General features: G+C 44.4%; 6 protein-coding genes across 7 annotated transcripts; 5 read left to right on the forward strand and 1 right to left on the reverse strand.

Moving 5' to 3' along the window:
- Nucleotides 1-62: 62 nt before the first annotated feature.
- Cdc37 (cell division cycle protein 37) lies at nt 63-1,685 on the forward strand. Its single transcript, XM_017234712.3, has 4 exons — nt 63-221; nt 285-488; nt 548-1,207; nt 1,265-1,685. Exons 1-4 carry the CDS (start codon nt 189-191, stop codon nt 1,535-1,537), a joined length of 1,170 nt encoding a protein of 389 aa, XP_017090201.2. The 5' UTR covers nt 63-188; the 3' UTR covers nt 1,538-1,685.
- Nucleotides 1,686-1,715: 30 nt separating this feature from the next.
- LOC108120871 (dnaJ homolog subfamily B member 13) lies at nt 1,716-2,964 on the forward strand. Its single transcript, XM_017234714.3, has 2 exons — nt 1,716-2,718; nt 2,776-2,964. Exons 1-2 carry the CDS (start codon nt 1,734-1,736, stop codon nt 2,889-2,891), a joined length of 1,101 nt encoding a protein of 366 aa, XP_017090203.1. The 5' UTR covers nt 1,716-1,733; the 3' UTR covers nt 2,892-2,964.
- A 703-nt stretch (nt 2,965-3,667) lies between these two features.
- Nucleotides 3,668-7,475, forward strand: Patj (patj crumbs cell polarity complex component). The gene is made up of 2 exons (XM_017234600.3): nt 3,668-5,563; nt 5,622-7,475. The coding sequence occupies exons 1-2, from the start codon at nt 4,013-4,015 to the stop codon at nt 6,684-6,686; spliced, it is 2,616 nt and encodes an 871-aa protein (XP_017090089.2). The 5' UTR covers nt 3,668-4,012; the 3' UTR covers nt 6,687-7,475.
- On the reverse strand, nt 6,860-7,503 carry JTBR (jumping translocation breakpoint protein JTBR). Its single transcript, XM_017234604.3, has one exon. It carries the CDS (start codon nt 7,421-7,423, stop codon nt 6,965-6,967), a length of 459 nt encoding a protein of 152 aa, XP_017090093.1. The 5' UTR covers nt 7,424-7,503; the 3' UTR covers nt 6,860-6,964.
- A 329-nt stretch (nt 7,504-7,832) lies between these two features.
- LOC108120794 (uncharacterized) lies at nt 7,833-11,050 on the forward strand. Of its 2 annotated transcripts, none has more exons than XM_017234601.3 (4): nt 7,833-8,064; nt 8,145-8,279; nt 9,763-10,404; nt 10,472-11,050. In XM_017234601.3, the coding sequence occupies exons 1-4, from the start codon at nt 7,947-7,949 to the stop codon at nt 10,873-10,875; spliced, it is 1,299 nt and encodes a 432-aa protein (XP_017090090.2). In that variant the 5' UTR covers nt 7,833-7,946; the 3' UTR covers nt 10,876-11,050. The 2 variants fall into 2 exon arrangements, with proteins under 2 accessions (XP_017090090.2, XP_017090091.1); XM_017234602.3 differs by lacking the exons at nt 9,763-10,404; nt 10,472-11,050 and adding exons at nt 8,499-9,101; nt 9,162-9,658.
- A 3,746-nt stretch (nt 11,051-14,796) lies between these two features.
- GV1 lies at nt 14,797-26,055 on the forward strand. Its single transcript, XM_017234697.3, has 5 exons — nt 14,797-14,970; nt 16,908-16,959; nt 24,510-24,715; nt 24,886-25,180; nt 25,530-26,055. The coding sequence occupies exons 2-5, from the start codon at nt 16,957-16,959 to the stop codon at nt 25,938-25,940; spliced, it is 915 nt and encodes a 304-aa protein (XP_017090186.2). The 5' UTR covers nt 14,797-14,970; nt 16,908-16,956; the 3' UTR covers nt 25,941-26,055.
- The last annotated feature ends 311 nt before the right edge of the window (nt 26,056-26,366 follow it).

Below are 26,366 nucleotides of genomic sequence, written 5' to 3' on the forward strand. Positions count from 1 at the left end.
AAATTTATAAGAATTTTTATTCGCGGGCTAAAAAATACCAAAAATAAAGAAATCTGTTTTGGTATTTTGGGGATAAGGAATACAACAAATCGCAAACATCTGGCAACTCTGAATTGCAAAAAGAGAAATAAAAAGGAAAAGATTTCGCAGCATTTAATTTCAAATAAGAACCGCAGTGAACAAAGACCATGGTTGATTACAGTAAATGGAAAAACATTGAGGTGGGTCTTCGAGGAAATAAACAAAACAAAATTCGACTTTTTCGCAAACCGGTGTTTTTCTAGATTTCAGACGACGAGGATGACACTCACCCGAACATCGACACGCCTTCGCTGTTCCGATGGCGGCACCAGGCGCGTGTGGAGCGCATGGCTGAGATGGACAAGGAAAAGGAGGAGTTCAAGAAAAAACGTCAAAGTTTCCAGGCTCGGCTAATGGATGTCAAGGAGCGCATTTCCAAGAAAGATGGAGACGAGAAGGCCCTAAAGGTAGGTTCAATAACTACCGTACAAAGAACCCTTTAGAATGTACATATTTGTTCCTGCAGAAAGAGCTAGAAAAGATAGAGAATGAAGGCAAGGAATTGGACCGAGCTGAAAACGAAATGCTTAAAAAGGAAAAGAAAACTCCCTGGAACGTGGACACCATTAGCAAGCCGGGTTTTGAGAAGACCGTGATCAACAAGAAGGCCGGCCGCAAGCCGGACGAGAATCTGTCGGAAGAGGAACGTGAGCAGCGGATGAAACAGTTCGTCAAGGATAACGAGAAGCTCTGCAAGCAGTACGGAATGCTGCGAAAGTATGATGACTCGAAGCGTTTCCTGCAGGATCACTTGGAGTTAGTTGGCGAGGAGACTGCCAACTACTTGGTGATTTGGTCCATCAACCTCGAGATGGAGGAGAAGCACGAGTTGATGGCCCATGTGGCTCACCAGTGCATTTGCATGCAGTACATCCTGGAGCTTGCCAAGCAGTTGGACGTGGATCCCAGAGCTTGTGTGAGCTCCTTTTTCTCCAAAATCCAACATTGCCTTCCGGAATACCGAGCGCAGTTCGAGAGCGAGATCGAAGGTTTCAAAGCGCGTATCCAAAAACGTGCTCAGGAAAAGATCGCCGAAGCTGTGGCTCAGGCGGAGGAAGAGGAGCGCAAGGAAAGGATGGGACCCGGAGGTCTGGATCCAGCAGATGTCTTCGAGTCCCTGCCAGATGTAAGAACTTTATTGATTGCAAAAATAGAATTTTTTAATTATTTTTATGAAAAACAGGAACTGAAGGCCTGTTTCGAATCGCGAGATGTGGAACTTCTGCAAAAGACGATCGCTGCTATGCCCGTGGACGTAGCCAAGTATCATATGAAGCGGTGCGTAGATTCCGGACTTTGGGTGCCCAACGCTGGTGACTTAGCAGAGGACAAGGATGATGATGAACCGGAGGCGGCCGCTGCCGGCGAGGAGAAGGAAAAGACCGACGACGCCAAGTCTGAGAAAACCAAGGAGGAGCCAATCTACACTGGTGTCAGCACCGACGACGTTGACTGATCGCCGCCATCCGTTCCATTGCCACACCATAGGTCTAATCGTAATGTAATGTCCACACACATATTTCATCCACACCATAGACACCCGCGTCAGTTGAGTTTTTGTATATAATTTGTCAGCTAAATAAAGTCAGCTAAATTCTCAGTAAGCTACTGTCAGTCGCACAAAAAGTATTTCGATATTGAGTCGAAATAAAATGAATCGTCCAGAGCTCGATTATTATGCTGTGCTGGATCAGCCGAGAGGAGCCAGCAAGGAGCAAATAACCTTGGCGTACCGCCGTCTGGCCATCCGACTGTGTCCACATCGCGATAAGAAGGACGAACATGATTTTGTGCCGCTGGCGCAAGAAGGGCGCCTGACCCATCTATCTCCGATGGGCGAACTAAAGCAGTGGGCCTATATAAATATGGCCTATGATGTTTTGGGTAACGATCTCTATCGGGCTATATACGATCGCTTTGGCGAGGCTGGTCTCTTTGAGGGCGTCATGCTTCCCAATGGCTACTTTCCACCATACCAGTATCATGGCGACCACATGAAGGTGTACGAGAAAGTCTTTGCAAGCTACTCGCCCTACGCCAATGTGATCGATGCCATCGCCAATCCACCGAGCTTGTATGCCACTCGTCAGCATGGCATAGGTGTCAGAACGAAGGATTCAAGCACGGAGAGGATCATACAGCTCTCTCTGGAGGAAGTGCGCACGGGTTGCGTGAAACTCATGCACGTTTGGCGCCAGGAGATCGTGGACGCCAAGGAGTCCCGCTTGGAGAAGCGGAAGCATACTCTAAAGCTAAACATTGCACCGGGCACAACTGCCGGCACTCGGTTCTGCTTCAAGGAGGAAGGAGATCGTTATCCAGCTACCATTCCGGGGGACATCATATTTATAGCCGCTGACAAGCCACATCCTGATTTTGAGCGAAGGAACCACCATGACCTGGTCTACCGGCACAACATAGATCTTAGCCAAGCCCTCACCGGATTTATGTTCTTTATCTGCACTCTGGACAAACGGGAGCTGAAGGTTGTGATCACGGATGTGGTGTACCCGGGCTACACAAAGGTCATACCCCTAGAGGGATTGCCAAAGTGCCGCAACATGGATGCGACCACTGCCATCAGGGAGGCCAACAAGAAGATCGAACAATTTGGTGACCTGATCATCGAATTTAATTGTAGATTATTCTGGAAAAAGGCCTCAATATGTCCTCTAACTTTATTATATTTTGCAGATATTTTTCCCAAGTACCTGACACCGCGAATGAAAGGGGCAACCCGTGACTTCTTCCGAGAGTTCCGGAAAATGGAAATCGAGCTGGCAGAGGAAGAGGGAAAACACATGAATTAGGCAGTTCCATTATTCTATTATAGCTTTAAATTATACGTAGAGACGCAATAAATTGAAATCTTTCGTTCACCAATTTTTATTGAGTACGAATCTTTACAATATTCTTTGGATTTTGCAGGGGTCCCCCTCAAAATTTTTGAAAAAAATTTATTTGATTTTTGTTTTGAGGTTTTGATGAAGATTGTTAGGAAATCAAACAACAAAACTTTTAAGGCCTTCCTCTCAAGGATCGGGTGAAAATTGGCGAAAATATAGACATTTCCAGAGGGCGTTATGGATTTCCAGGATTTAGCAAGGGGTCCCCCTCAAAAATTTAGAAAAAAATTTATTTGGTTTTTTGTTTTGAGGATTTGATAAAGATTTTTAGAAAATTGAACTACAAATTTAAGGCCTACAAATGAAATTTAAAGGCCTTCCTCTCAATGATCGGGTGAAAATTGGCGAAAATATACACATTTTCAGTGGGCGTTATGGGTTTCCGGGATTTTGTAAGGGGCTCCCCCTAATATTTTCTATTAAGGAAATTTGAGGTATTTTTCTGGTAGATAGAGGGAAAAATGTTTTCAAGCTTAAAACTCTTTGTATCTTTTAATGCTTCTGAATATAATATTTTAGTATATAACTTTACACATTAAAAATTTTTGATAAACTGATGGACTTAAAATTTAGAATATATCTCCAAAAGAATAATGTCACAAGGGTATACAAAAATCGAATGATTGCAAGCAGTGTTAGCGGAGACACAACCCACTCACGCACGAAACCCAAATTATAGGTCACGCTTCCATCTCTAGTTCAAAGCAAAAAAGAAATGCATTGGCATTCTGCGGATAATTAAAAATCAATTATTGCAGCGAACGCACAGTCTGGGCCCACAAGAAAACAGCAAGAGCCAACTAAGCAAGGAGTCCATATGTTGAGACCAAAGTAACTGCCGAAGATTCCACAGTTGTTCCACTTTTTGGGGTAAATCCGCTTATCCATCAAAGTGTGCCAACGACACCCCACCCACCCAGAAAATTGAGTAAAACGTCAGCGGAAGTGGCGTAGAGACACAGAGCACGCTCCACTGGCCACAGGCCTCGCCTTACACTGGAATTGGCCGAGAACAGTTTACCAGCATGCACCTCAGTGCGGACATATCCAGCGCCCTGCAGCAGATGGAGGCTGTGAAAAAGGGCATCGATGAGTCCGACGATCCCAAGCTGCAGATGCAGACGGCAGAGAGCCTGAACACCATCCTGGGCATTCTGCAGGACCCCGTCTTTCGCACCATCGTCCATGTACAGGATTCGCTGTCTGAACTTAATGCCCAACTGGGCCAGCACCCGTCCATGCTGCCCAACGACTTTGATATCGATGTGGCTGGCAATCTTGTCCTTAGCCTCAATGGCGGCGAGGTGATGTATGACTTTGACGAGCAGCGTTCTTCGTCCCAGTCCCATTCCGCACCCGGAAGCCCGGACAAGTCTGTGGGAACTGGTGAAGAACGTCGCCCGCAGAGCCAGAACTCCAAAGGAGCCGTCGGAGCGGATTTGTATGCTACGGACTACGCCCAGATTCAAGCTATTGAACTGGTGAACGATGGCACGGGCCTGGGATTTGGCATTATTGGAGCTCGAAATTCTGGAGTGATAGTTAAAACCATCCTTTCTGGCGGAGTGGCCGATAGAGATGGTCGCTTGCGCTCTGGAGATCATATTCTTCAGATTGGAGACGTCAATCTTCATGAAATGGTGTCGGAGCAGGTGGCCGCCGTGTTGCGTCAGTCGGGAACCCACGTCCGCCTCGTTGTAGCTCGTCCAATCGAGCATAACTTACCCACGCCTCAGTATGCCTTGGAGCCAGGCACTGCTGTTGTGCCAACTCGCGTGCTCGTCGATCCAGTCGAGTTGGAGCGATACCTCATATCCACCGGCTATCCGGAGATCTTTGGCGAGAGCTCCACGGCTTCCACCCCCCAGACCACAACTGAGGATGATCGATTTGTCTACAGGGGCGAGACCTCAATGCTGATTGATCCGAGCATCGGCCTTGATGAGTTATTAGCGCTGCCCGAGACGGAGAAGCTGCAGGTAGAACTAAAAAAAGACGCCAACGGATTGGGAATCACCATCGCCGGTTATGTGTGCGAAAAGGAGGAGCTGTCCGGAATCTTTGTAAAGAGTGTGTCTCCAGGATCAGCAGCAGATCTGAGTGGAAGGATCCGAGTAAACGATCGGATTATCGAGGTAGATGGCCAGTCGCTGCAAGGCTACTCCAACCACCAGGCCGTTGAGCTTCTCAAGAAGTCGGGCCAGGTGGTAAACTTGCGGCTGGAGCGGTACCTAAGAGGTCCCAAGTTTGAGCAACTACAGCAAGCAATTGCAGCCAACGATAAACTGCCCTCCAGTGCCCCTGGAACGCCTTCAAGGGCTCCACTGCCGACGCCCGTGGCTACAACGTCCTCGGCGACCACAACACCTTCAAGGAGTCTTACGCGAGAATTGGAAGAAGAGGCTTTGCCTGCCCCAGAAGCCTTCATGACCTCTCCTCCCTCGGCTACCACGCTGACCACTACTACTTTGAGCTCCTTTGGAGCGGGAAAACAACTAGTAGCTGTGCGAGATTCATTGGATGGCTCGACGAAGATAATACCCACGGAAGTAGTACCTTTGGCGGAAAAAACTGAGGTAACTTGAAATATTCCCATTCCCAAGAAATTTTTAGTAAAACACATTTATTTTTTAGGCTAAAAACAGTGGCTTAATCACCCGCCACAAGTATTATACGGATCCGGAGCTCACTGACGATGTGGAGTCGGAGATTGTTCGCAAGTGGCTAAAGATTGTTGGTTCCGATGTGGAGGTTATTGTAGCGCAGATCAAGAAGTTCGCCGTCGGCGGCTTGGGAATCTCTCTGGAGGGCACCGTCGATGTTGAGGGTGGAAGGGAAGTTCGCCCGCACCATTATATACGTTCCATCCTACCCGACGGACCAGTTGGAGTCAATGGAGTGCTCCGCTCGGGAGACGAGCTTTTGGAGGTGAATGGCGAACGCCTCCTTGGGATGAACCACCTGGAGGTGGTTGCTATTTTGAAGGAGCTACCGCTGGACGTACGCATGGTCTGTGGGCGAAATAGAAACACATCGCTGCTGCCTTTCTCCGATGACACCCTGAAAAAGCTGAGCAACAACTTTGAGAATCTCTTGCCTGCCACCGATCGCCTTGTCAAAGCTAAATCAGATGGTAGCCTAGCCACTGCAGGATCTATGGCTGATGGAGACTCGGTAGCTGCCGCAGCCGCATCTTTCAGCAAGCTCAAGTCGCGCTCACTGGAGCCTCTCACTGGCTTAGCGATGTGGTCCTCCCAGCCGCAAATCATCGAACTGGTCAAGGGCGACCGCGGTCTTGGATTTTCTATACTGGACTATCAGGATCCGTTGGATCCCAATGACACCCTGATAGTGATTCGGTCTTTGGTGCCAGGTGGAGTGGCGCAGTTGGATGGACGGCTGATACCTGGCGACAGATTACTGTTTGTGAACTCCATTAATCTGGAGAACGCCTCGTTGGATCAGGCTGTACAAGCACTAAAGGGAGCTCCCAAAGGAGTGGTCCGTATAGGAGTGGCCAAACCATTGCCGATGACCGACAACTCATTGAAGGCCTGCAGCAACGCGAGCACCACCAGTGAGGAGACTCTGGATGCTCAGCAGTCGCCACCCGCACTGCCCACGGCTGCTCCTCCAGCTATGCCAAACACTGCCACCAGGGGAGTTGAGCCAGATTTGATCCCTGACTGGCGGAATTAGAGAAACGACAGTATAATTTAACCATTCCAGGCAGCTGAATATTTTCATTGGAAACTGGTCATATTCGTGCCTGCCAAGGCAAAAATGTTATGCATATTATTGTTTGTCCCTTCAGAAACGAGCATTCCACAAGCATGCAATATCTACATACCCCTAGTATTAGCAAATCAATATTAACAAGGTATTTCAAGAGTGTATGTACTTAAATAAATTAAACAATGTACCTTCACTACTGACAATGAGTATCACTTGGATGGAGGAGTGACTGGAAGCTTATGCTACTGTACTCGGTTCAGCTGCCGTTCGATCTTCATGTAGGTACGCCTGGACAGGATCCGATCCCGGGCGTAGCTAAGCAAATAGCTAAGTGCTCCCACAATGAAGCATAGGATCTCGAACTTTAGGAAGTTTCGCTGTTCAATGAGGGCCACCCGGTCGCAGCTTCTGGTGACTATCTCTCCGCTCTGACAGCGCAGCAGCTCCTTGTAGTGGGTATGGATGCAGACTCCAAGGCTCTTACTGACTATGTCGAACTCCGAGCACGGATGGCACTCCTGCACCACTGTGTACTTCTCGTGCCGCCAGCAGGTCGAGTTGTTCTCGATGACGAACTGTTGCTCCCGACGGCGGGGTCCTTCAGCTGCGTACCTGGACTCCACAATGAGCACCAAGATGGTCACTCCTGTAAGGGCGCCGAGCCCGAGCAGCATATGGTGTCTTTGGCAGTTTTCGAGCATTTTGAGAGATGTGGAATGGCACTCTTAGTGGTTTCTTGGGTAATAATCGATCTGGGAAGTTTTAGTTGTTATTCACAATATAATTAAAAGGTAAATTGAAAATATTTCATGAATTTCTACCAAAATAAAATCACAATAAAATAGTTATGGTGCTGCCACCCTTCTCGATTGTTTATCAACAACAATTACCATGCATTACTCATCCACAGTGCAGTTTCATTATATAAATAAATGTTTATATAATAATAGTTTATTGGTTTAGTATAATTACGTTTAATGTTGATTAGCACACCTTTTCTTAATTTTATTTTAACTAAAATTTTGATTAATTTTACATCTTATTGTGTTTCTACTGTTGCAGCCTAATAGAGTTGCCACACTGTATACAATCCAGGAACTAGTTCCGTGTTTACGAACAAGAATGGACAACGAGCAAAACAATTACGGAAGATAACCACAAAACGAAGGTGGAAATTTATGAAAAACTGTGAAAATCGCGTGTGAAATCGGTGGCGCATTGAAAATGGTGCTGCGATCGGGAATTATAATTCCGTTTCAGTTCCGCGACACGAAGAAGCTTCTGATGATAGGAGTGCCCGAGGAAAATCGCAACCTCAACATATGGGATCTAAAGAATGTTGGTAAGCACCGTGGGGTCGGGTCATAAAACTTAAATTAGTGGGTGTGGGCGCCTAATAATACATTTTTGGTGATCTTTTAGTGCGCGCCGCCTTCGGGATCTACAACTTTGAGTTCCGGAACAAAAAGATTGGTTTTAACATCCCGGATGAACTGCTGCTCCATTATCTGGCCCAAAGGCACGACCTCACCAATTTCGTTATAGAAATCAGTCAAGGTAAATAGCCAATAAGGGCCTCTAGTCACTAAGTCGGGTTTTAATTAGCGTATAAGCGTTCGGGAGTTTCTCCCTCGGATTCCTACCGTATATGTAGGCCCTTATATCTTTTGTGTATATACATATAGACGCGGCAGCCATAGCGTGCGCTTTGCTTGTAAGTCTCTGCAGATTGCCATCTGTAATAAAACCCAAATTGTAAAATGCTCCCTCTTGCAGCCTTGGACGATGGCCACGCAAAGGAGCTGCTCTCCTACGAGCCCTCCTGCTCAATGTCCGCCTTAAAGCAGCACCACCTCCAACAACAGCAGCCGCCTCATCAGGCACACCCCCACCAACTTCCGCATCAGCATCATGTGCCACTGCCACAGCGATCCAACGAAAGTGCTTCCCACCATGAATATGTTCCCGGATCGCAGCCAAATTCTCCCGCTCTGGGCTTAAACAGTGAGCCAGTGGACTCGCCGCTGGACCAGCAGGCCAACAATTCTGGTCCGGAGCCAGCAGACAGTGCCCAAAAACTGCGTCTTAGCCAAAACTATTCGGAACGTACGCCGGAATCGCTAACCCAGTCAATAGACCCAATGGACATTATACCCAAAGCCGAGTCCGAGTCGGAGGTAGAGCGGCTGCAGAGGGCGTCACGGTTTTTAGCGCGACAGGAGCAGCAGCACCAAGTGCAACAGCAACAGCAGCACCAGCCACAGTTACTTCCGGGTCAGCAGATATTTTCCAACTACACGCACACACTACCGCCGATGAATGCACCAAATCCGTCGCAACAAGCGCCGTACACTCCGGGCCTAATGAGTCGCTTTAGAAGTGAGATAACCCCTGAACAATTTCCCAAATTCCCACTTATTCCTTGATTTTCTATTGAAGAACGCGGAGAGCGGATGTCTAAGGATCAAAAGGAGCTGTATGTGAAGTTTTTCGAGGACAACCCTTGCATGCTATCCAACCACCGCCGTCACGATGGACTTACCGAACCTCTGTGGGCAAAGTTGGCCCACATGTTGAACAGTGTGCCACAAGGTGCTGTGAAAAATGTGGAGGACTGGAAGCAGACATTCGATGCCTGGCGCTACCGCATATTCATGTACACGCGTTACAACTCCAAGCTGAGCATGTCAGAGACTAGCGATCCTAAGAACTTCAAGCCCCTGACCGCAACCGATCAGAAGGCATACGCGATGTGGACTAGTCACAAACACATAGCGCCGCAGGATTACGATAAAATGGACATGTTCGTCCCCCTAGATGAAGCCACCACAGCCACCAATAGCTACGATTACTAAGTGCATAAGGGATTTAAGAGCAAAGATATGCAGCTGTTGATCTGTACTTTAACTAGTGCTAAGCAAAAAATACAATATATTTAGGGAAAAGAAACTGCAGTTTTAAATTTGGCTAAGGGTTATAAGAAACTTACGATAGGTATAGCACATTCCCATTTATGTAAATTCTGTTTCTTCTTTTTTAGTGTACGATGCGGCCCTGGATAACTTTATGCAGAATCGACAGTGCCGCTGTGCGGATCAGAAATTACTCGGCGAATCGCCGACCCCCGAAGAACCCACCAATCTGTGCCAGGCAAACAATGTTCTAGAGGCCGCGCCTACGCCGATTATGGCATTGCCAGCCTGTGAAGAGGAGGAACCTGATCATGACCACGAGCATGAAGAGAACATTAAGTATCGGATTGAGAAGGACAGCAGTGGGACTGCGTCGGCGGACTTGGGCATGCCCGCCTACGAGGCCTGTTCTCCGAAGATGGACTACGACACGCAGGACGATTTGCCCGACTCGCCGCACTCGCAGCCTTTGCCGCCACCGCCTTTGCCTTTGACAGCGGCATTGCCACTGCCTCCGCCACCCACGTCGCACATTCAGCACTTAGCCCAGCACCAGCAACAGCACGAGGAGGAGCAGCATCAACTGCTGCAGGAGCGTATTCAGCACGAATACATGATCCAGCAGCAGCAGCAGCATCAGCACTTGCAGCAGCAGCAACAGCATTTGGCCCTCCTGCAGCAACAGCAGCAGGAGCAGCAACAACACCAGCAGCAGCAACAGCAGGGAGTCAACATGGCCATGGGCTCGACTACCACCAATAACATTCGGCGTAAGTGGTAGCACCAATAAATAATTAATTATTTTTAATAGCAATGTTTAAATATTTTATTTTGCAGAACGCAAGGAACGCATGTCCAAGCGGCAAAAGGAACTGTACGTTCATTTTCTACAACAGCACCAGTTTATTAACGACCACCGCCGCAACGACCCCGTGCTGGATCCTTATTGGTTAAAGCTGGCTAATCTCCTTAACGCCGTGCCCCAGGGGGCAGTGAAGCACGTTACGGAGTGGAAGCAGACCTTCGACAACTGGCGATACCGCATCTTTCTGTACGCGCGCTACAACTCGAAGCTGCAGGACGAGGAGGCACAAAATCCACGCAACTTTAAGCCACTGACACGCACCGATAAGCAGGCCTATATCATGTGGATCCGGAATCCCGACACGGCGCCTCCCGATCTGGACAAAATGCGCAATGTCTTCTGCAACATGGAGGAGACGCCGGTGCACCAGGAATAGATGCTTGTGGAATTGCCATTGTCGTAGTTGTAGAATTGAAAAACTTGTTTGATTTGTTAACTGTGCGTATGTGTGTCACTGTTTTTCCTGTTTTGGGGAATGTATTTTCGTTTTCTTTTTAGTTTTTGTCATTGTTATACCTTTATGAATATATAAAATGTGGATTTTTTTTCAATGAGTGCTAAGTTTAGTCGGTACCTGGTTGGAAATATGCGTGATACTATATTTAGAAAGCGGCGGGGGGAAGTTCGTTTGCCCCGGGCTTCGAGCTGATGTTTTGCATATGGTGTATAGCCGCAATGAACTTTAATGCTGAACAGGTTATGGAATTATTCAATAATAAAAAATTCGATTTTTTTGTGGATTTGTTCAACTCGCAGCCAGCTGGCAAGGATATTGGAACTGACAATGGTTTTGGCCTTGATTGATTGAGTTGCTCCGTCTATGGGCTGTGGGCTTTGGGCTCTGGCCCGAACAAACTCCTTTCAGAACCAGATATATTCGTATACATATATCTCTAGACACCCACGCCTGTTTGCGAATAAGTGCTGATTAATTTGTTGCCCCCGGCAGTACAGCATCCAGTGGTGTGTGGCTTGTACTTGTCGCTAATCCCCGGCCATTAATTATACATTCAATCATATCCGATCGACAGCTCTCAAAGGGGATCAAGCTGCTGCCATTTTTTTCTTACTTTAAATCCCGATAATAATTCCTTCTTTTGAAGATTTTTTTTTGTTTGTAGAAAATTAGTTACACTGTTTCTTGAACCTGAACCTGAACCTGAAAATGGAGCCCCAGACGGCCACAAACGGTGTGACCGATTAGCATATTGTTAATTAAAAGGAAATTGTCTTGGGTTCGGCTGCTGCTTTTGTCCGGTGCCATTGAATACATTTTATTCTTCTGATTAAATTCCAATTTATCATAAATTATTGCTCTTAATTGTGCCCCAATGCAAGTGCCGCGCGACCATTTAGAAATCGTGTTTTGTTCGCAGCAGAAAATGTGTGTTACATAAATAACTAACTTAAATGAGTGTATCGTAAGCCGGGGGTGCCCCGCCACTTTCCATCTCCTTCCCGGCCTTTTGAATGTTATCTACAGCGTTTCCAATTGCCATTCCTAATAAAGATAAATGAACGCTCGCCCGGCTCGGTCGATCCGATCAGAACCGATCGAATCCAAAGGCATTGAGTTGGGTTATTGGCTGTGACTTTTTGCGGCCAATTGCCCCTGGTGTCGGAGTTGCACAGGGAGAAACATGATCCACTTAGAGGTATTCTAAGCTCATCACCTCTAATTAGTATTAGTCACCTCTAACCATTTTAAACAAAGGCTTCTAATAGTTTTAATATTCTATTGTAAGGCTGCCTAATTTTTTTAACTGCATCTGGCATATGTTAATCCATATCTGCTGCAGTCAGCCAGGCGTTCAATATCAATATTTCAGCGTTCTGCATTTGCATAGGGGAGTTTGTAGGCCGTCGTCGAGGTGGCATTCGTTAGATGTTCTCGCTGGCGAATTATGACAGGTGAGGGAAAACAATGGGCGAAACCCGATGGCTGCCCCATGGTGGCACGGCTCATGTTTAATGCATCTGTAACTGAATATAGAGCACAGGGTAATGGGGTAGCCGATTCGACTGTCGATAGTCGCTGACAGATTAATTTGAGGCAGTGTCCAGACCAGAACCAGAAACACGAGACATATTATTTAGAACTGGGTGGAGTTGGGCTCGGCCCAGAGATAACGCAGCTTAGACCACTTCCAGCCGGGCCAGTCTAATCCGCTGCAGCATTACCACATATTAGCCGCTCACTTCCAGTGCCAATTTATCAAAATTAAAGTTATCACATCAGATTAGACCGTTCGGCAAAATTCTCCCACACTCTCACTGACTCGAAAAAAAAGCCCAGCAGCAGTGCTGTTTAGTCCCGAAAAACCAGCGAACAAAACTGAAAACTTCATCAGATCAATCATAAAGACATAAAAAATGCTGTAAAAACGATAAAAACACCATAAAAGCGATAATAATCTTTTGAAAGACCTGTTTTGCCCAGCAATGATCCAGCAGACCAAAGACTGTTACACGGCCCACCGTAGCACCACCGCTCCGATCCACCATATACTTACTATCTACCGCACTGCACCACGCCAAAAACAACTTGTCAGGCCGAAGTGATCTTAGCAGACATTTCTGTTGATTTACTATTCGAACTTAAATAGGCACACACTCATATGAGTATAATGGGAAAAACTTGTGTATGCTAATCGAAAGGCGAGCTGATTGATATGGCTTTTTAATTGCATTTACAATTTAATTGACCTGCACTATCCAACCCAAAATCCACAAGAATAACTTTGCATAATTTTGTATCCTAATGAGGAAACGAATGAGTTGGAGGCTCCGACTGTGAACCCATAAAATTAAATTAAATTATAAAAATGCGAAAAAACACAAATATTTTGCATTAACATAAGGTGGCTGATAATGAGTGTGTTGGCTGGCTGCAAGTCTCGACCAGCCAGAGAGACTCATTAACTTCTACAGGCAATAAAATCAAACTCGGCTGACATCCAATCAAATTGATGGGGACAACAACTTTGATCATGGCAGAGACTGCACTCAGAAAAAAGTTGCTTGCTTTTCCAATGTTTGAAGTCGTAGCCAAAAGCATCACTTCACTATAAAGTTTTGAACAAAACATAGCCGCTTCAGTTCTTGAAGTGTAATTTGAAGACTATGTGGGGGGGACATTGAAGTGTTTAATGAAAGAAATTAAAATATGTCAGCCTTCAGCTCATGCGTAAAGAGCTCGGCCGGTCCGCGCTATATCCGATTTCAATGTCGCTCACGTAATCGCTCGGTGTAATGTAACTCGATTCAATTGTGGTTCAGATAGGTAGATATATGTATGTATGTTCATATATATATATGGTTATCTGTGCGTTATCATCACCAGTTTTGATTTGTTGAAAGAGGTCAGGGATGCCCACCGCAATGACAACAACAGGAATCATTTTCAGCTGAAAGTTCTAATTTAATTACAATTAAGCATTGTTTGTTTTATATAATTGTTGATGCATTAGCAATTATTGATAATTCAATTAAGAGTTTACAGAACAATAAATGAGCAATAGCCTTCACCAATATAATTTATTAATATAAATTTATGGTGTTTAATATATCTGTTAAAAATAATAATATTAACTCTTCAAATGTATGCTGTTTTTATTACTTAAGCAAATAAAACTTGGAAGCAGTTTAAAATTAGCATTACTTAATTTATCAAATATTTGTAAGTTAAACGCACTCACAGCAATACAGATTCATTAATCATGAAAAATATTTATTTAATTGCGAGGCAAAAATACGGGCTACATTTGGGGACCAGTTCAGCATTCGAGATTTATTTGTTTAGCAAATATTTTCGTGTAATTAATCTTGAAAAATATTAACTTGGTTAAATTTCCAGCTTGGTTTAGTTTTAAACCTTATGTAGATAAAGATGTGATTGATTGATTCAGCGACTGAACGGAAGTTTTAGGATTAATATAAATCAAACTGGAGCTATTATAAACAAAGTCAATAAATATGTTTATTAGGCATCCATATTTAAATGGGAAACAAATGACTTAAGAAACAAACTTGTCGGCCGGAAATGGCCCTAGCAACATGTTGCTGACTGAGCTAAGGCACATATGAAAACCCGATGGGAAAAAAGAATAACAAAGAAAAATAAAAGTGGAAAACAAACGAAGTTCGAGCCGGGCTTGGGGTTTGGGCGTTCGGCTTTTGGCTTTTGGGGTTCGGAAACGATCGGCTTGGCCCGGTCTGCCCCGGCCTGGCCTGGTCGATTCGCAAAACCAGCTGATGGCCAGCCAGAAACGGGAGACGGAGACTTTGTGCTGATGCTACCGCAGTCGCTCCATTCAGTGTGGCCCGGGTCTTCAATGTGTTTTGTCACGCTTTAGCGCAAACAGTACACCTCGGTTGGAACTACAGCTACATACTTCTGCCGAAGTACAGAGAAGCTCCTCCTCCGCCCAGACAAACAGCAAAAGTCCATCAGCGATCCAGCAACAGCAAAGTATGTTCGTTGCCGTGCCAATTGATGATGCAAAAATGCTAACTACTCAATATATTCGTACTCGCAACTGTGTGTTAATCATCCGTCGTTGTTATTGTTCTCGTACAGTGTAAAAACCAAAAACAAAAAGACAAAAAATAAAACTAATGAAAGGAGCCCACAAATGCGCAACATGAAACAGAAGACTTAGGCAACGAACTTGCGTGCTGCAATGCAGACAATTTATAGCCTGCAGGCTCCCAAACTCCCAAACGCTGCAGCTGCTGTCGCAGGCGTGTTAAATTTATGCAAATAAATAAATCAATTCCACAAAAGATAAATAAAATTGAAGGCGTTTCTACGTTTGCACGCACAAAACACTTTAAAGCATTTGTCATAAACATACTAGAAAAACAAAAAACTGCACAAGCAATCTGGGAAAAAATCTTTTTTTCGCCTATCACAAATTAAACTTCGCCCATGACTTTTCTTTTAAACAAGAAAAGCCTGAAAAGGAAGGGAATTTTTAACGCTTATTGCCTCTTTAAATGCAACACTTGGAAATGAGTTTTAAAAAGGCCTTTATGCATACCGCCGTATCTTAGTTTATTTTCGCTGTTTATCTATATACATAGTTGCTTTTGCGTTTAATGTGCCGGAAATGTTTTCACAGTGTTGCGGATAATTGTAGGTACTTGAAGTACTGGGTGTTGCCCATTTGGATAACCGAGATAAGTGTATAAGTGTGATTGTTGGGCTGAGATAAAATTAGCAAATAGGATGGGCTGTTTGAAGACGCAATACATTTTTAAAGACGCACTGCTCATCTCGGACTAGTTTGACGAAAATTTATGCACATATCTGGGTTCCTTAAATTTACCAATCCAGTAACCAGACCAGCAAAGGTCGTTTATTACATTTTAAACAGGTTTTTGTTTTATTGCCACTCGGATTCTATTAGCCGACCTCCTAGGCTTAGATTGAGACGACCCTCTGCTCTTCAAATCTCTTGCGATAATATCGAGGCAGCATAGTCACGTTCGGACTGTTAGCCATGACATGGGCCGGCATTTTCTTTGGCGTAGCTTTTAGGCTGAATTTGGCCAACACAGAGCATACTAGAATGCATGCACGCCTTCATCAAAAGACACTCGCTCGTACCCGGCTATATTTACGATTGCCGGCCACTTAAAATGCGTGGCATGTGGCTCACTTTGCGACACTGCGAGGCCCCACCAAATAAAATACAAACGTAGCCAATAGCAATTGAAAATTACTCGTACCTTAAATTTTCAAGAAAATGGTCATTTAAATTGGATCCAATGTTTACGCATGCGCGACAAATCGTGAGTTTTTTTTTGGGGTTTCTGCCCTGCCCCCGAGCTCTGTTATCAGGCCGACCATGTGTGGAACGAATCTCGATCTCGAATCTCGGTTTCCATTTGCAAGCCAAAATGCTGCCATGGACGTTCGCCCAAACTGACATCGTCATCGCCATCGCCATCGCCAAAGCCATCGTCATCGGCACCGAAATAACAATCACCGCCAAAAAATAAGCAACCATTCACTATGTAGTAGGGTCCGACTAAGTAATGGGATTGCATAATGAGAGCCGTTCCATTTGATATTTACCTTAAATCCGATTTGATATTGTCCCACTCGTCGTCACTCGATATGCCGGAGTCGTCTACAATTACCAGGCATCTGACAAGATCGGATCGGCAATCACTCCGTAGCTCCATAGAGTGTCACCGCCTCGTAATGGAAGTGATTTTCGTAGGGGTCTCTTTTAAAAAAAACAAGCTCAAACTAATAACAAATCTAAATGAATATTTTAAGTGGAGGACGACTAAACAACTTTCTGTGCTACATTTTTTATGCAAAATAAAATTCAAGTGCAACTCTGAAAGTGATTGTAGTAATGTCTAAACAGTAACTTTTCAATAATATTTTTCCAGTTAAACGACTCAGAAGTTTTGGATTTCCATTGAACACGCCAAACACAATATGGTAAGTCAACAATTATATTTATCAAAATCCAATTCGATTTCCGTTCATCAATTGAGTTCAAACACGTGTTGCGTATTTTAATGCACGTTTTGATATGGTTTTTGTCTCACATAACTTTTGGAATAATTAAATCGCGGGTTACACCAAAAAATATAACGAAATTGTCACACACTCCTGGCAGTTTCATAAATTTCTCAATACTGACGAGACATTCGTGTCATTGGACTGAAGTTGGGAATGCGAAAGCAACAATCTGGGATGCCCTTGTTACAATTCATGCACCTGTTATCAGCTTATTAGAGGTTAATTGTAATAAAAATTAAAGGGAAGTTTGCCCACAAATCAATAACGAAATTGTGAGAACAACTCTGGTTGGAGATCGAACCCGTCAATTAAAATATTAGAAATTTATGAAAGTATTTCTTTGTGTTGCTTGTTGAATTTCAAACAAGACAATGAAATCGAATACTCGCCGTGTCGTATGGTTCCCATAATTTCAGCTGCCCATCAAGGGTAAGCCACAGTCTCACTTCTGCTGGCAATTGACTCGGATTGGAGGCAATGACCCACAATTGCTCACATGTCTGGTGGCTTTTGGACAATTCTTATTTGTTCTTGAGGCATTGTTCTTGGCCATTTTATTTGTTTATTTGTGCTGATGCTTTTGGCATGGCGAGCCCCATCGGAATGCCTCACCGGAAACAAAAGCAGGCTCTGGGCCAGACTCGGTGAAATCAGCGTCATTAATTGTCAAAATACGAGAGGCAGACGAAAAAAGCAATATTTGTGCAACATCATTTAAGTAATTAACGTATTCGATTATATGTTTTATTTTTGTTTTCGATGGCAGTCCGCAGACAAGCATAAGCATATTAATATGCAAGTTGAAAATATTGTATTTTGTTAATTTAAACGACTTCCTCAAACGTTTCGAAAAGGGAGATTCAAATTGATGTTGCACGATCGCCGCCAATTGAATTTCCCCCTCGGTATCATTAATATTTCTTTCAACACTCCGCAGGGCATGCAATTTGAATCGGCTTTTATTGTGATTCAAATGCGGTGACATAGACGGGTAACCTGCATTACATCCATGGGTTAATGTTGATTTTATGCAGAGTCCAAACAAAGCACAAATTATACAAATTAACAACCGCTTTCGGTTTGTTTACAAAACAATCAAATGCAGCTTTGGCCACGCTCCGGCCCGAAATCAGTTTTAAATCATTTTCAACGCTAACGGTAGCACATTGACCTCCTAAACACAAAAATACACAAACCCCCTTAAAACCATTGTCTTGACCAGTGGTCTACGGCCCATTGTGTATGTCTGGAATCGATTTGATTTGATTGGATTCAATTCGATTCGATTTATTTATTTTTCCAACATTTTCACAACATTCCTGTCCAAAAGTTCAAGACACTTAACTGCCTGACAGGCATTAACTTTTCGGTCTCTAACCGATGATTAGGCGTCTTGACTTGCGCAGTTGCGTTGCAGATTTATGATTAGCGCCCAGGTTAGCCGGGCCAACAAAATCCAAAAATCAGGCCCCGAACAAACGGCGACGCATTAAGTGCCCTACTCAAAATGCAAGTTATTACGACTCGAAGGTTTTCAGTTTCATGGTTTTTTCCCATTTTTTCAGCCTTTTTTTGCGAAACTGTGACGCCCAAAATGCCAGAAATTCAATGAGCCTCTGCTATCGAGATCGAGTCAATCAAGGCACCCCACAAAACCCCAAAGTGGCCAGCTGAGGTAACCAGAAATGTCGGAGTTTGGCCAAAATGTTATGCCCTCCGGCAGACCCTAGGACATATTTATGGAGATGTGGATCTAGCCTAGAAAATATGGCTGACACCGGCAAATGTCGGAAAACAAATCACTTTGCTAAACATTTTCGGAGAGTTTCAAAATAGTTTTCAGCTGCCTAATAAATTCTAGGCCCGAACTCTTTTGCATACTATTGAGACATTAAATCTAAAACGTTTCAGAAGCCTTTGCCTGATGCTGGGGCTTCTGTACTCGGTGAATTGTTTGTCGGATTCCCTCGCAGTTCAAGCATTTAATTTGCCAACTTTTTGCGTTAATTAAATGCTGACCACGCCCCTTGCATGTTCAATTCGGACCGGGGGAAATCAGCAGCATCAGCAGTGAAAAAGGTCAAGTTGATCCGTCGTTGTTGATCCGTCAGTTGGCCTGGGAACGGAACGGTTCCGACTGCGAGACAATGCCTGTAAGTAGAATCCACCTACAGCCCAGGGCCGTAGCTGGAGATCTACGCAGCCGAACATCAAAATAATGAAAAGTATAGAAAACAATCTTTGCCAAAAGATTTGAAATTTCATTAACCCCATTGAGCTTGTTCGAAGTGCGCATTAATGGGCAGTAATTGAAATCAACATGGTGTCTACTTATTTATTAATTTTTTCTGATTATTTCTTTATATTTTTTATATTTTTTTATATACTGTATATGTTTGGCTGGCTGACTCCCACGTCTTGTTTGCTTATAAATATCTGCTTTTTATTCACAAGTATATTTTTTTGGCAATCGATTAAATCGGCAAATACCTGAGATATTGTTTATTATTCTTTTGTTATGGATATGGACTTGACTCGAGCTGAACTCCTCTAAAGAATAGCCTGGGAACATTGTGGCAATTAATCAAAATGCATAATCATCGTCATTTTGTCTGGGAAAGTATGCAAATTCATGGTCCTAGATTTTGGAAAGGCATCTGGAGAAAACTTCTCATGAATATTCTATTGAATGGCGCTTTCAAAAATATCTTTCAAAATCGATCAAAGCTAAGGCCCCTCAATTCCAACCACTCTGCAAGTGTAACATGATACTAGACATTCTAAATTGCAAAACTGAAAACACTTAGGAAATCCTCAAGAAGCGATCAATAAAGTGCCAGGCAGTCGGGCAGGCTAGAGCCAAAACGAAACCAAATCCAAATCCAAAAGCTAGACAAATCGCTGCCAATCAACTATCATAATTCAAGACACATCTTCCACCGATCTTCTACCGAAAGATCAAAGGGGCTACGTTCTCCCCCCTAGATCACAAGGTTATTGAGCTCCAAAGCTGGTGAACTGCAGGCTGATGAGGAAGCTCAAGTCGAACATTGTTTTCAGCTCTTTTTTTTTTGTGGTCTTTTATACACCAGAGTAGACAGAATACATTGTACTGTGTAGCAGTGCAATGAAAGGCGAAGCAAATGCCAGCTTTGAAATGGAACCTCGTCTGTGCTGTGACAAGAAATCAGAAATAAGACCAAACTTCACGAAATAATGATTTGGCGTCAAAGAGCCATGTTCAAATTTAACGCTAGCCCCTTAATGCGTTTTTGGGGAGGTGTGGAGGTGGAGGTGTTATTTGTTCTGCGATTTATCAAGGCTGCTTAGCGTTAATTGATGGATGGATGGTGCATTGAAACAGCGAAACAGCGACAATTTGCCAAGCCTTGAACCTCTGCCGTGCCGTGCCGGCTGACGAAGATGGATAAGTGGCGAAGCCTGGAGTGGAAAAACTATAGTCGAGACCGAGACCGAGACCGCATGTCGGTCTGAACCTGAATCGGAGTCGGTATCAAAATCGGAGGCTAGGCAAACGCTTTATATGCAAATGAGCGCGCGCTGTAATAAAGCAGCTAATTACGTGACACGCTTCGTCTGTTCGACTTCGGGCAGATGAAGTCATTTCGTAGAGTACAGCATATGTGCTCTGACCATTCTTAAACCCTTTATTTATGATTCTCGGCTACGGCGAAGGTCAGTCGGTCTGACTGGAGTCTTGTACGTAGTCGGACCCAGTTCAGTGATCTGCCGGATGCCTCCTCGGACCATTAAGATGTAAATTGTAAACTGGCAGTCGAGATTTATGAATGATATTATTGCTGGTACATATGTTGGCGCGTTTGGCAGAGTGCACCCACGATGGCCGAGTGATAAACTACGGAGCCATTAGGTTTCCCACTGATCTGCATTCTGGTATTTCCAGCTTCTCTGTAGCACTTCTTGCGCACATTTCTTACTGCTTATGACTAAGTTTGAACTTGGATCTGGAAATTGGATAAGCTTGTTATTCAAATCGATAATTATAGAGGTTTCAAGGTCCCCTGAAACAGATTTTTAATGTAATCATTAGTGGGATTATCTAATTACTGATTAGTAATCATCTGCTTTGATATCCGAGGTAACCCCTGAGGTCAATAAGATTAATAGAAAGATAGAAACTTGAATAACACCCGAATGACAGTACTCAATTTTTCACCCACATTGTAAAATAATTAAAGATGGATAACCTTTCACAATTTCTAAGCTGTCATTAATCAGATCCCGCTTCCCAAATGCTCATATCATTTACTTTTTTACGTGTCTTGAAGTGAAAAGGGAATTACCATCCATCATTATTGAATATTGTTTTCGACTTTGGCCCGCATTGCAAAAAAATGCAATTCACATAACGAGGCAGCCAAAAAACCGAAAACCATATGCCCCATATTCACAATTATATTGCATTTTTGTTTTCCCGCCCGCACGACCCACAATCCGTAGTTTTCGAACCCAGGCGTATCTAACTATCTCTCGGTAGGGGAGTGTGGAGGCACCCCCATAAGCCAATATAAATTATTTCAATTAAGGCGTTTAAAAAATGATTATGGCACACTTATTATCGAATTACAATTTGAACGCGCCAAATACAAGCGTTAAATTTTGTTTCACCTTTTGTTTTTGTTTGAGTCGAATAGTCCGGGTCTGCCTTTTCGATAATGTTGTGTAATAAAGGAGATTTACTATAAAGCATAAAAGGCCAGATCTTTGTCCGATCTAGCCGAGGGGGCAGTTGCTCAGCAGCCACAACGGGCAGAAATAATCCAAAATCAAGCCACTAACCAGCTGGCTAAAGACGCGAATCCCCCGCCCCCAGGTGGCTTTTCTTTTTCTTATTTTTTTTTTCTCAGCCACATTAAATTAAATCTAAGCTTGACCCAAAAAATGAAAAAAACCCGCTGCTTAATATTTCGCAAAAATATTTTGTCTAAGCACTTAATTTCGGCTTTGCTTGGCAGAAACAAAAAAAAACTGCAACAACATAACTGCAGCCGACTAGCCATTTGATAATAAATTATTATTTTCGTACTAAACTGCGTTAATCAAAGATAATGATAATGCGGTGTAATGCCGCCGATGTCGATTCGGAGCGTGTGGAGCGGTGCGGCGTTTACTCAGAGTTTTATTGATTGTTTTTAATTAGTAAGCAGAATTTTTGGTACGCCCGCGGGCGGTTGCTGCTCATTACCAGATCGCGATCAAGATCGGGCCGAAAAAGGAGTGCCATGGCAGGCATTACAGTCCCCGGAGGAGAGTCTCTCAGATCAAGGGTTCATTAAACTGGCGGTAAATTCTTGGGGATTCTAAGTACCACACCGAAAAAAAAAACTTTGGCTATTCAAGTCTCGTGTAACAAACATATTAAGGGCTTTCTTGAGATGCTTTTCTCGGTGCACAGAACGAGACACAGACTCAGTTCGCGTTTAGGCCCAAGTTCAGGGCCAAGTCTATTCGGTTCGGCGGTTTGTCGGAAGTGACACCAGCCAGCAGGGGGACCATTGTTACACAAATTCGAGTTTATGGCTTCTCATGCTACTTAATAACAGGTCTTGTCAAACTGGAGCCATTAAAAGGTTTTCAAAACGGAGCAAAACTTGTTGAGATATCGCTGAATGGTCATTGATTTGAGACTCGACATTATATCTTCGGTCTGAATGGTGTGTGTATGTTATGGTACTATTATTTTTGTTTTTGACAACTATGATGAAGTACCCCGTTGACGTCACCCTTGATGGACGAGGCTTAACCTAATTGCAGGCCCCCTAGCATCTCAGATTATATGCCACACTTGCCCCGAAGAGGCAGCAACACCAAACCTCCAGCGTTTAGCCTGTCAGCGGGCTTGGCTGTTCCCCCAATTTGGCTAATTGATTGCCAATTTTGCATTGACAAGCATTTGTTTGCTATGCACAATGCATATTGGTATTACTAGCCGGCGATTGCAGCAATACCAGTTGTTGCTGTTCGACTGTCAATGCTTTGTGCAATCATAAAAAATCAGGCTCAAATCAAGGCCAACATTTACGATCGACGCATAGCACATGACAATTTTTTGTTGACTCTTCACTTTTTCACTTTTTTTTTTTTTGTTTTCTGCCATTAATCGATGTTGGAGCTTGTCACGAGAATTTGAAAGTGCAACACGTTTTCAACTCAATTGCTCCTAATGATGGTTGTAGCTTTGAAGGAAAAACTTTCAATTTCATATCGATCATGGCTAATTGCAAACATGACATTAAAAGACTAAGATCTCAGACCCATTCCTCCTTTAACTGGCCCAATCCATCCAGTATTCTTGGCAAATCATGAGAAAAATTCAGTTGCAATAAATGCCTCAAGAAAAACAAATTTGAACTGAAAAAAAACAAACATATGGTATTCATACATCAAAGCTATCGATACCATGTTTGGCATTTTGTTTGTGCTGACAAATTTGTGGCCAGATGCCTATCCTCCCAGCCGGGCCATAACTTTATGCCGTGACGTAAGTAATGGCCATTTTAGCAGCCAAAGGTTTGGGTCCCCGCCCCGGAGTTGGCGGGGCGTTTTGGGTGCGTTTCTGCGGCGGTTGGACCGCACGGGGCTGGCGAGCTCCACACTTCCTGAAGGCTCATTAGTTAGGCAAACACTCGACAATCAATGCAAAAAGAATAACAGACCGTACTGCCATAAATAATGCCACATTCTATTGTAATCGATTTGAGAATCGCAAAAGCGGACAAAAAGTGTCAAGCGAATCGATGTAGAAAAACTTGAACTGAATGTAATTAATCAACAATAAATAGTTTTATTTGAGCAGGTAATTCAATTAACCCAACAAACAGACGCCATAAATATTTATAAATAATTACGATTCATAGGCCAAACATCTGAGCAAAGTGCAAGGCAATAAGCGGACAATAAAATAAATAATTTCTTTGAATATTTTGAGCTTTTTTTACTCCACTCCTCGGCAAATAACAAACAGCTGCAATGATTTAACACTTGACATTGTTTTCTTTGAGCCGTGGAGAGGAGGCTGCGGGCACTCGGTGTAATTATTGTTATTACATTCGAGTTATACACACAAATCGAGTTCAAGTCCGAAGTGTTTGTCTGCCAATTTGCCATGCGACTAAATAAAGCGTTTTTAATTGATCCTCGAATCAGAATCGGAATCGGGGTTGCGTTGATAAGGCGAATCGAGTTTCGAGAGGTTCTGTGCGAAAAAAGCGGCAAACAAATTCGCACTGCCAGCCCCCAATCGAGATAAATTGGAGGCGGCTGGTTCCAAGGCGCTTCCTTTGAAGGCGCTTTGTTCTAATTAATATCTTCACAGACCCGATGCTTGTAACAATTTGCAAAACACGACAATGCAAAGCACTTTCGTCGGAAGATTCCGCCACTCGCTCTCACCTGGAACCTGTTTTCCATTCTACCTCTTTCAGCTCGCCCCTTGCCTGCTGCTAGTCGCCACAGTGGCCAGTTGGAGCCTCCAGGCGCAGGCCATTCGGGTGGACTGGGGCACCAACACGGGACCCATAGTGCCGCCACCTCCGCGCACCACACCGCAGCCCCCGCGGAAGCCGTACCGGGAACCAGCGCCCGTCTGGGAGGACCAGAGCGACGACGTCCCCAACCCCAATCCCTACGTGTAAGTGGAAAACTGCAAAACTGGTTTCAGATACAACTATAGCCGGTATAACCTGCTGAGCCCTAAAGGCTATTTATACTTGTTCCTACACTAAAGTACACTGATGAGTCAGTTGAAGTGGCTTGCAGCTTAGTTGTTATATTATATTCTGTTGCATTTCTCATTTCTAGATATGTCTTACCGCCACCTTCTCGTCCCAGGACTTGGGCCATCCCGGCAGGACCCTATGCCCCACCCAACTACAATAACCAGCCGCCGAAGAACAACAACTATGGACAACTGGCGACAACTCCGTTCAGCGGCGGAGTGACTTCCGTGTCCGGTCTGGCCGCCCAGTATGTTCCTGGAGTGGGAACCAAGTACACGGCGATCCTGGTGCCCGACAAGCTGCAGGGCAAATACAATGCCAAGACGAAGAAGTACAAGGCCTACGAGAAGGCCAAGTACGCGTATCCCTGGAACTATGTAAGGCAATACGAGAAGCGATACGTGCGCTATTGAAAAAACCCACACAGCTACCTGATATGCATTTAGAACTATCTATAATTAAACTGAAAATTGTACAAGAGATTAAAGCCAACCTCATACACAAATCCCCGCGAAATGAACTGCTTTTGACACTGTTGTAAAAAATGCCTTTCTGCCGCATATCAAAGAAACACCCACATGCCACACAAACAACATAAAACATCCCGCTCACTCTTCCTTTCACAATCATCTTGCCACACTGATCCCCACGCTCACCTCCGCTCACATCCAGTTGCACTTCCACGACCATGTCCATGTCATAATCGCATGCATCATCTCGTTGCAGTTGCAGCAGTTGCCGGTGGAGGAGAAGGCCTTGGAGTGGCAGGCGGAGCTCGAGAAGCAGCTCGACGAGCAGGCTCGGGCTGACGCTTCCTCCACAAGCACTACCAGCTCCAGCACCAGCACTAGCACCACTTCGACTACCACCACGTCGACACCATCATCGGCGAGCAGCAGCACTCCGGCAGCCGCAACAACAACAGCATCGACGACAACGAGCAGCAGCACACAGCAGCCCACAACAACGATCGGCAACTACAAGCTGGCGCACGAGAAGAGCGCCTACCTGAAGAAGCACCACAAGCTGAAGAACCTCTACCAGCTGCACATGGAGAAGGAGAAGAAGCAGCTGGCGGAGCAACTTCGGATGGAGAAGAAGGCACTGCAGGAGCGGGACTTGTTGCAGGCCAGTTGAACGACGGGGCGGGACGACATCGGACACAAAAACAAAACATTTAATCGAAAATTAACTTTAAGACTTGCCCAAAATGTTGTAAATAACTATTAATAAAATTAAACAAACCGATAAACCGTAATTGAAACTGGGAAAACAAAAGACTCTGGCAACGAACTTGCGTGTGGTAATCAGCGGGTAATTGAAGTTAATTGAAAGCAAGAAAGCTTACAGCTAACTGGGCTGTTTCATAAGAAATGGAATCAAGTCTTGGGCTTCCCATCACTAAGCTGACGAGAAACAAGGCGAGGAAATCAAAAGACTCAGGCCACGAACTTGAACTTGAAACCGAGATCCAAATCAGAAGACTTGGGAAACGAACTTGAAATGGGCTTACCGACACAATAGTAATTAGCGATCGTAACGGAGAAAGAGAGCTGAAAGACA

This window comes from Drosophila bipectinata, chromosome 3L (genome assembly GCF_030179905.1).
Source record: "Drosophila bipectinata strain 14024-0381.07 chromosome 3L, DbipHiC1v2, whole genome shotgun sequence".
Classification (NCBI taxonomy): domain Eukaryota; kingdom Metazoa; phylum Arthropoda; class Insecta; order Diptera; family Drosophilidae; genus Drosophila; species Drosophila bipectinata.

Bases quoted from the DNA above. Each gene is read 5' to 3' on its own strand.
- Cdc37 (XM_017234712.3), top strand. From the start codon at position 189: ATGGTTGATTACAGTAAATGGAAAAACATTGAG. The intron at 489-547 runs GTAGGTTCAATA...TTGTTCCTGCAG, and splicing joins GAGACGAGAAGGCCCTAAAG to AAAGAGCTAGAAAAGATAGA. The intron at 1,208-1,264 runs GTAAGAACTTTA...TATGAAAAACAG, and splicing joins TCTTCGAGTCCCTGCCAGAT to GAACTGAAGGCCTGTTTCGA.
- GV1 (XM_017234697.3), top strand. The intron at 24,716-24,885 runs GTAAGTGGAAAA...TCTCATTTCTAG, and splicing joins CCCAACCCCAATCCCTACGT to ATATGTCTTACCGCCACCTT. The intron at 25,181-25,529 runs GTAAGGCAATAC...ATCTCGTTGCAG, and splicing joins ACGCGTATCCCTGGAACTAT to TTGCAGCAGTTGCCGGTGGA.
- JTBR (XM_017234604.3), bottom strand. From the start codon at position 7,423: ATGCTCGAAAACTGCCAAAGACACCATATGCTGCTCGGGCTCGGCGCC.
- LOC108120871 (XM_017234714.3), top strand. From the start codon at position 1,734: ATGAATCGTCCAGAGCTCGATTATTATGCTGTGCTGGATCAGCCGAGA. The intron at 2,719-2,775 runs GTAGATTATTCT...TATATTTTGCAG, and splicing joins CCTGATCATCGAATTTAATT to ATATTTTTCCCAAGTACCTG.
- Patj (XM_017234600.3), top strand. From the start codon at position 4,013: ATGCACCTCAGTGCGGACATATCCAGCGCCCTGCAGCAGATGGAGGCT. The intron at 5,564-5,621 runs GTAACTTGAAAT...TTTATTTTTTAG, and splicing joins CTTTGGCGGAAAAAACTGAG to GCTAAAAACAGTGGCTTAAT.
- LOC108120794 (XM_017234601.3), top strand. From the start codon at position 7,947: ATGGTGCTGCGATCGGGAATTATAATTCCGTTTCAGTTCCGCGACACG. The intron at 8,065-8,144 runs GTAAGCACCGTG...GTGATCTTTTAG, and splicing joins ATGGGATCTAAAGAATGTTG to TGCGCGCCGCCTTCGGGATC. The intron at 8,280-9,762 runs GTAAATAGCCAA...CTTCTTTTTTAG, and splicing joins CGTTATAGAAATCAGTCAAG to TGTACGATGCGGCCCTGGAT.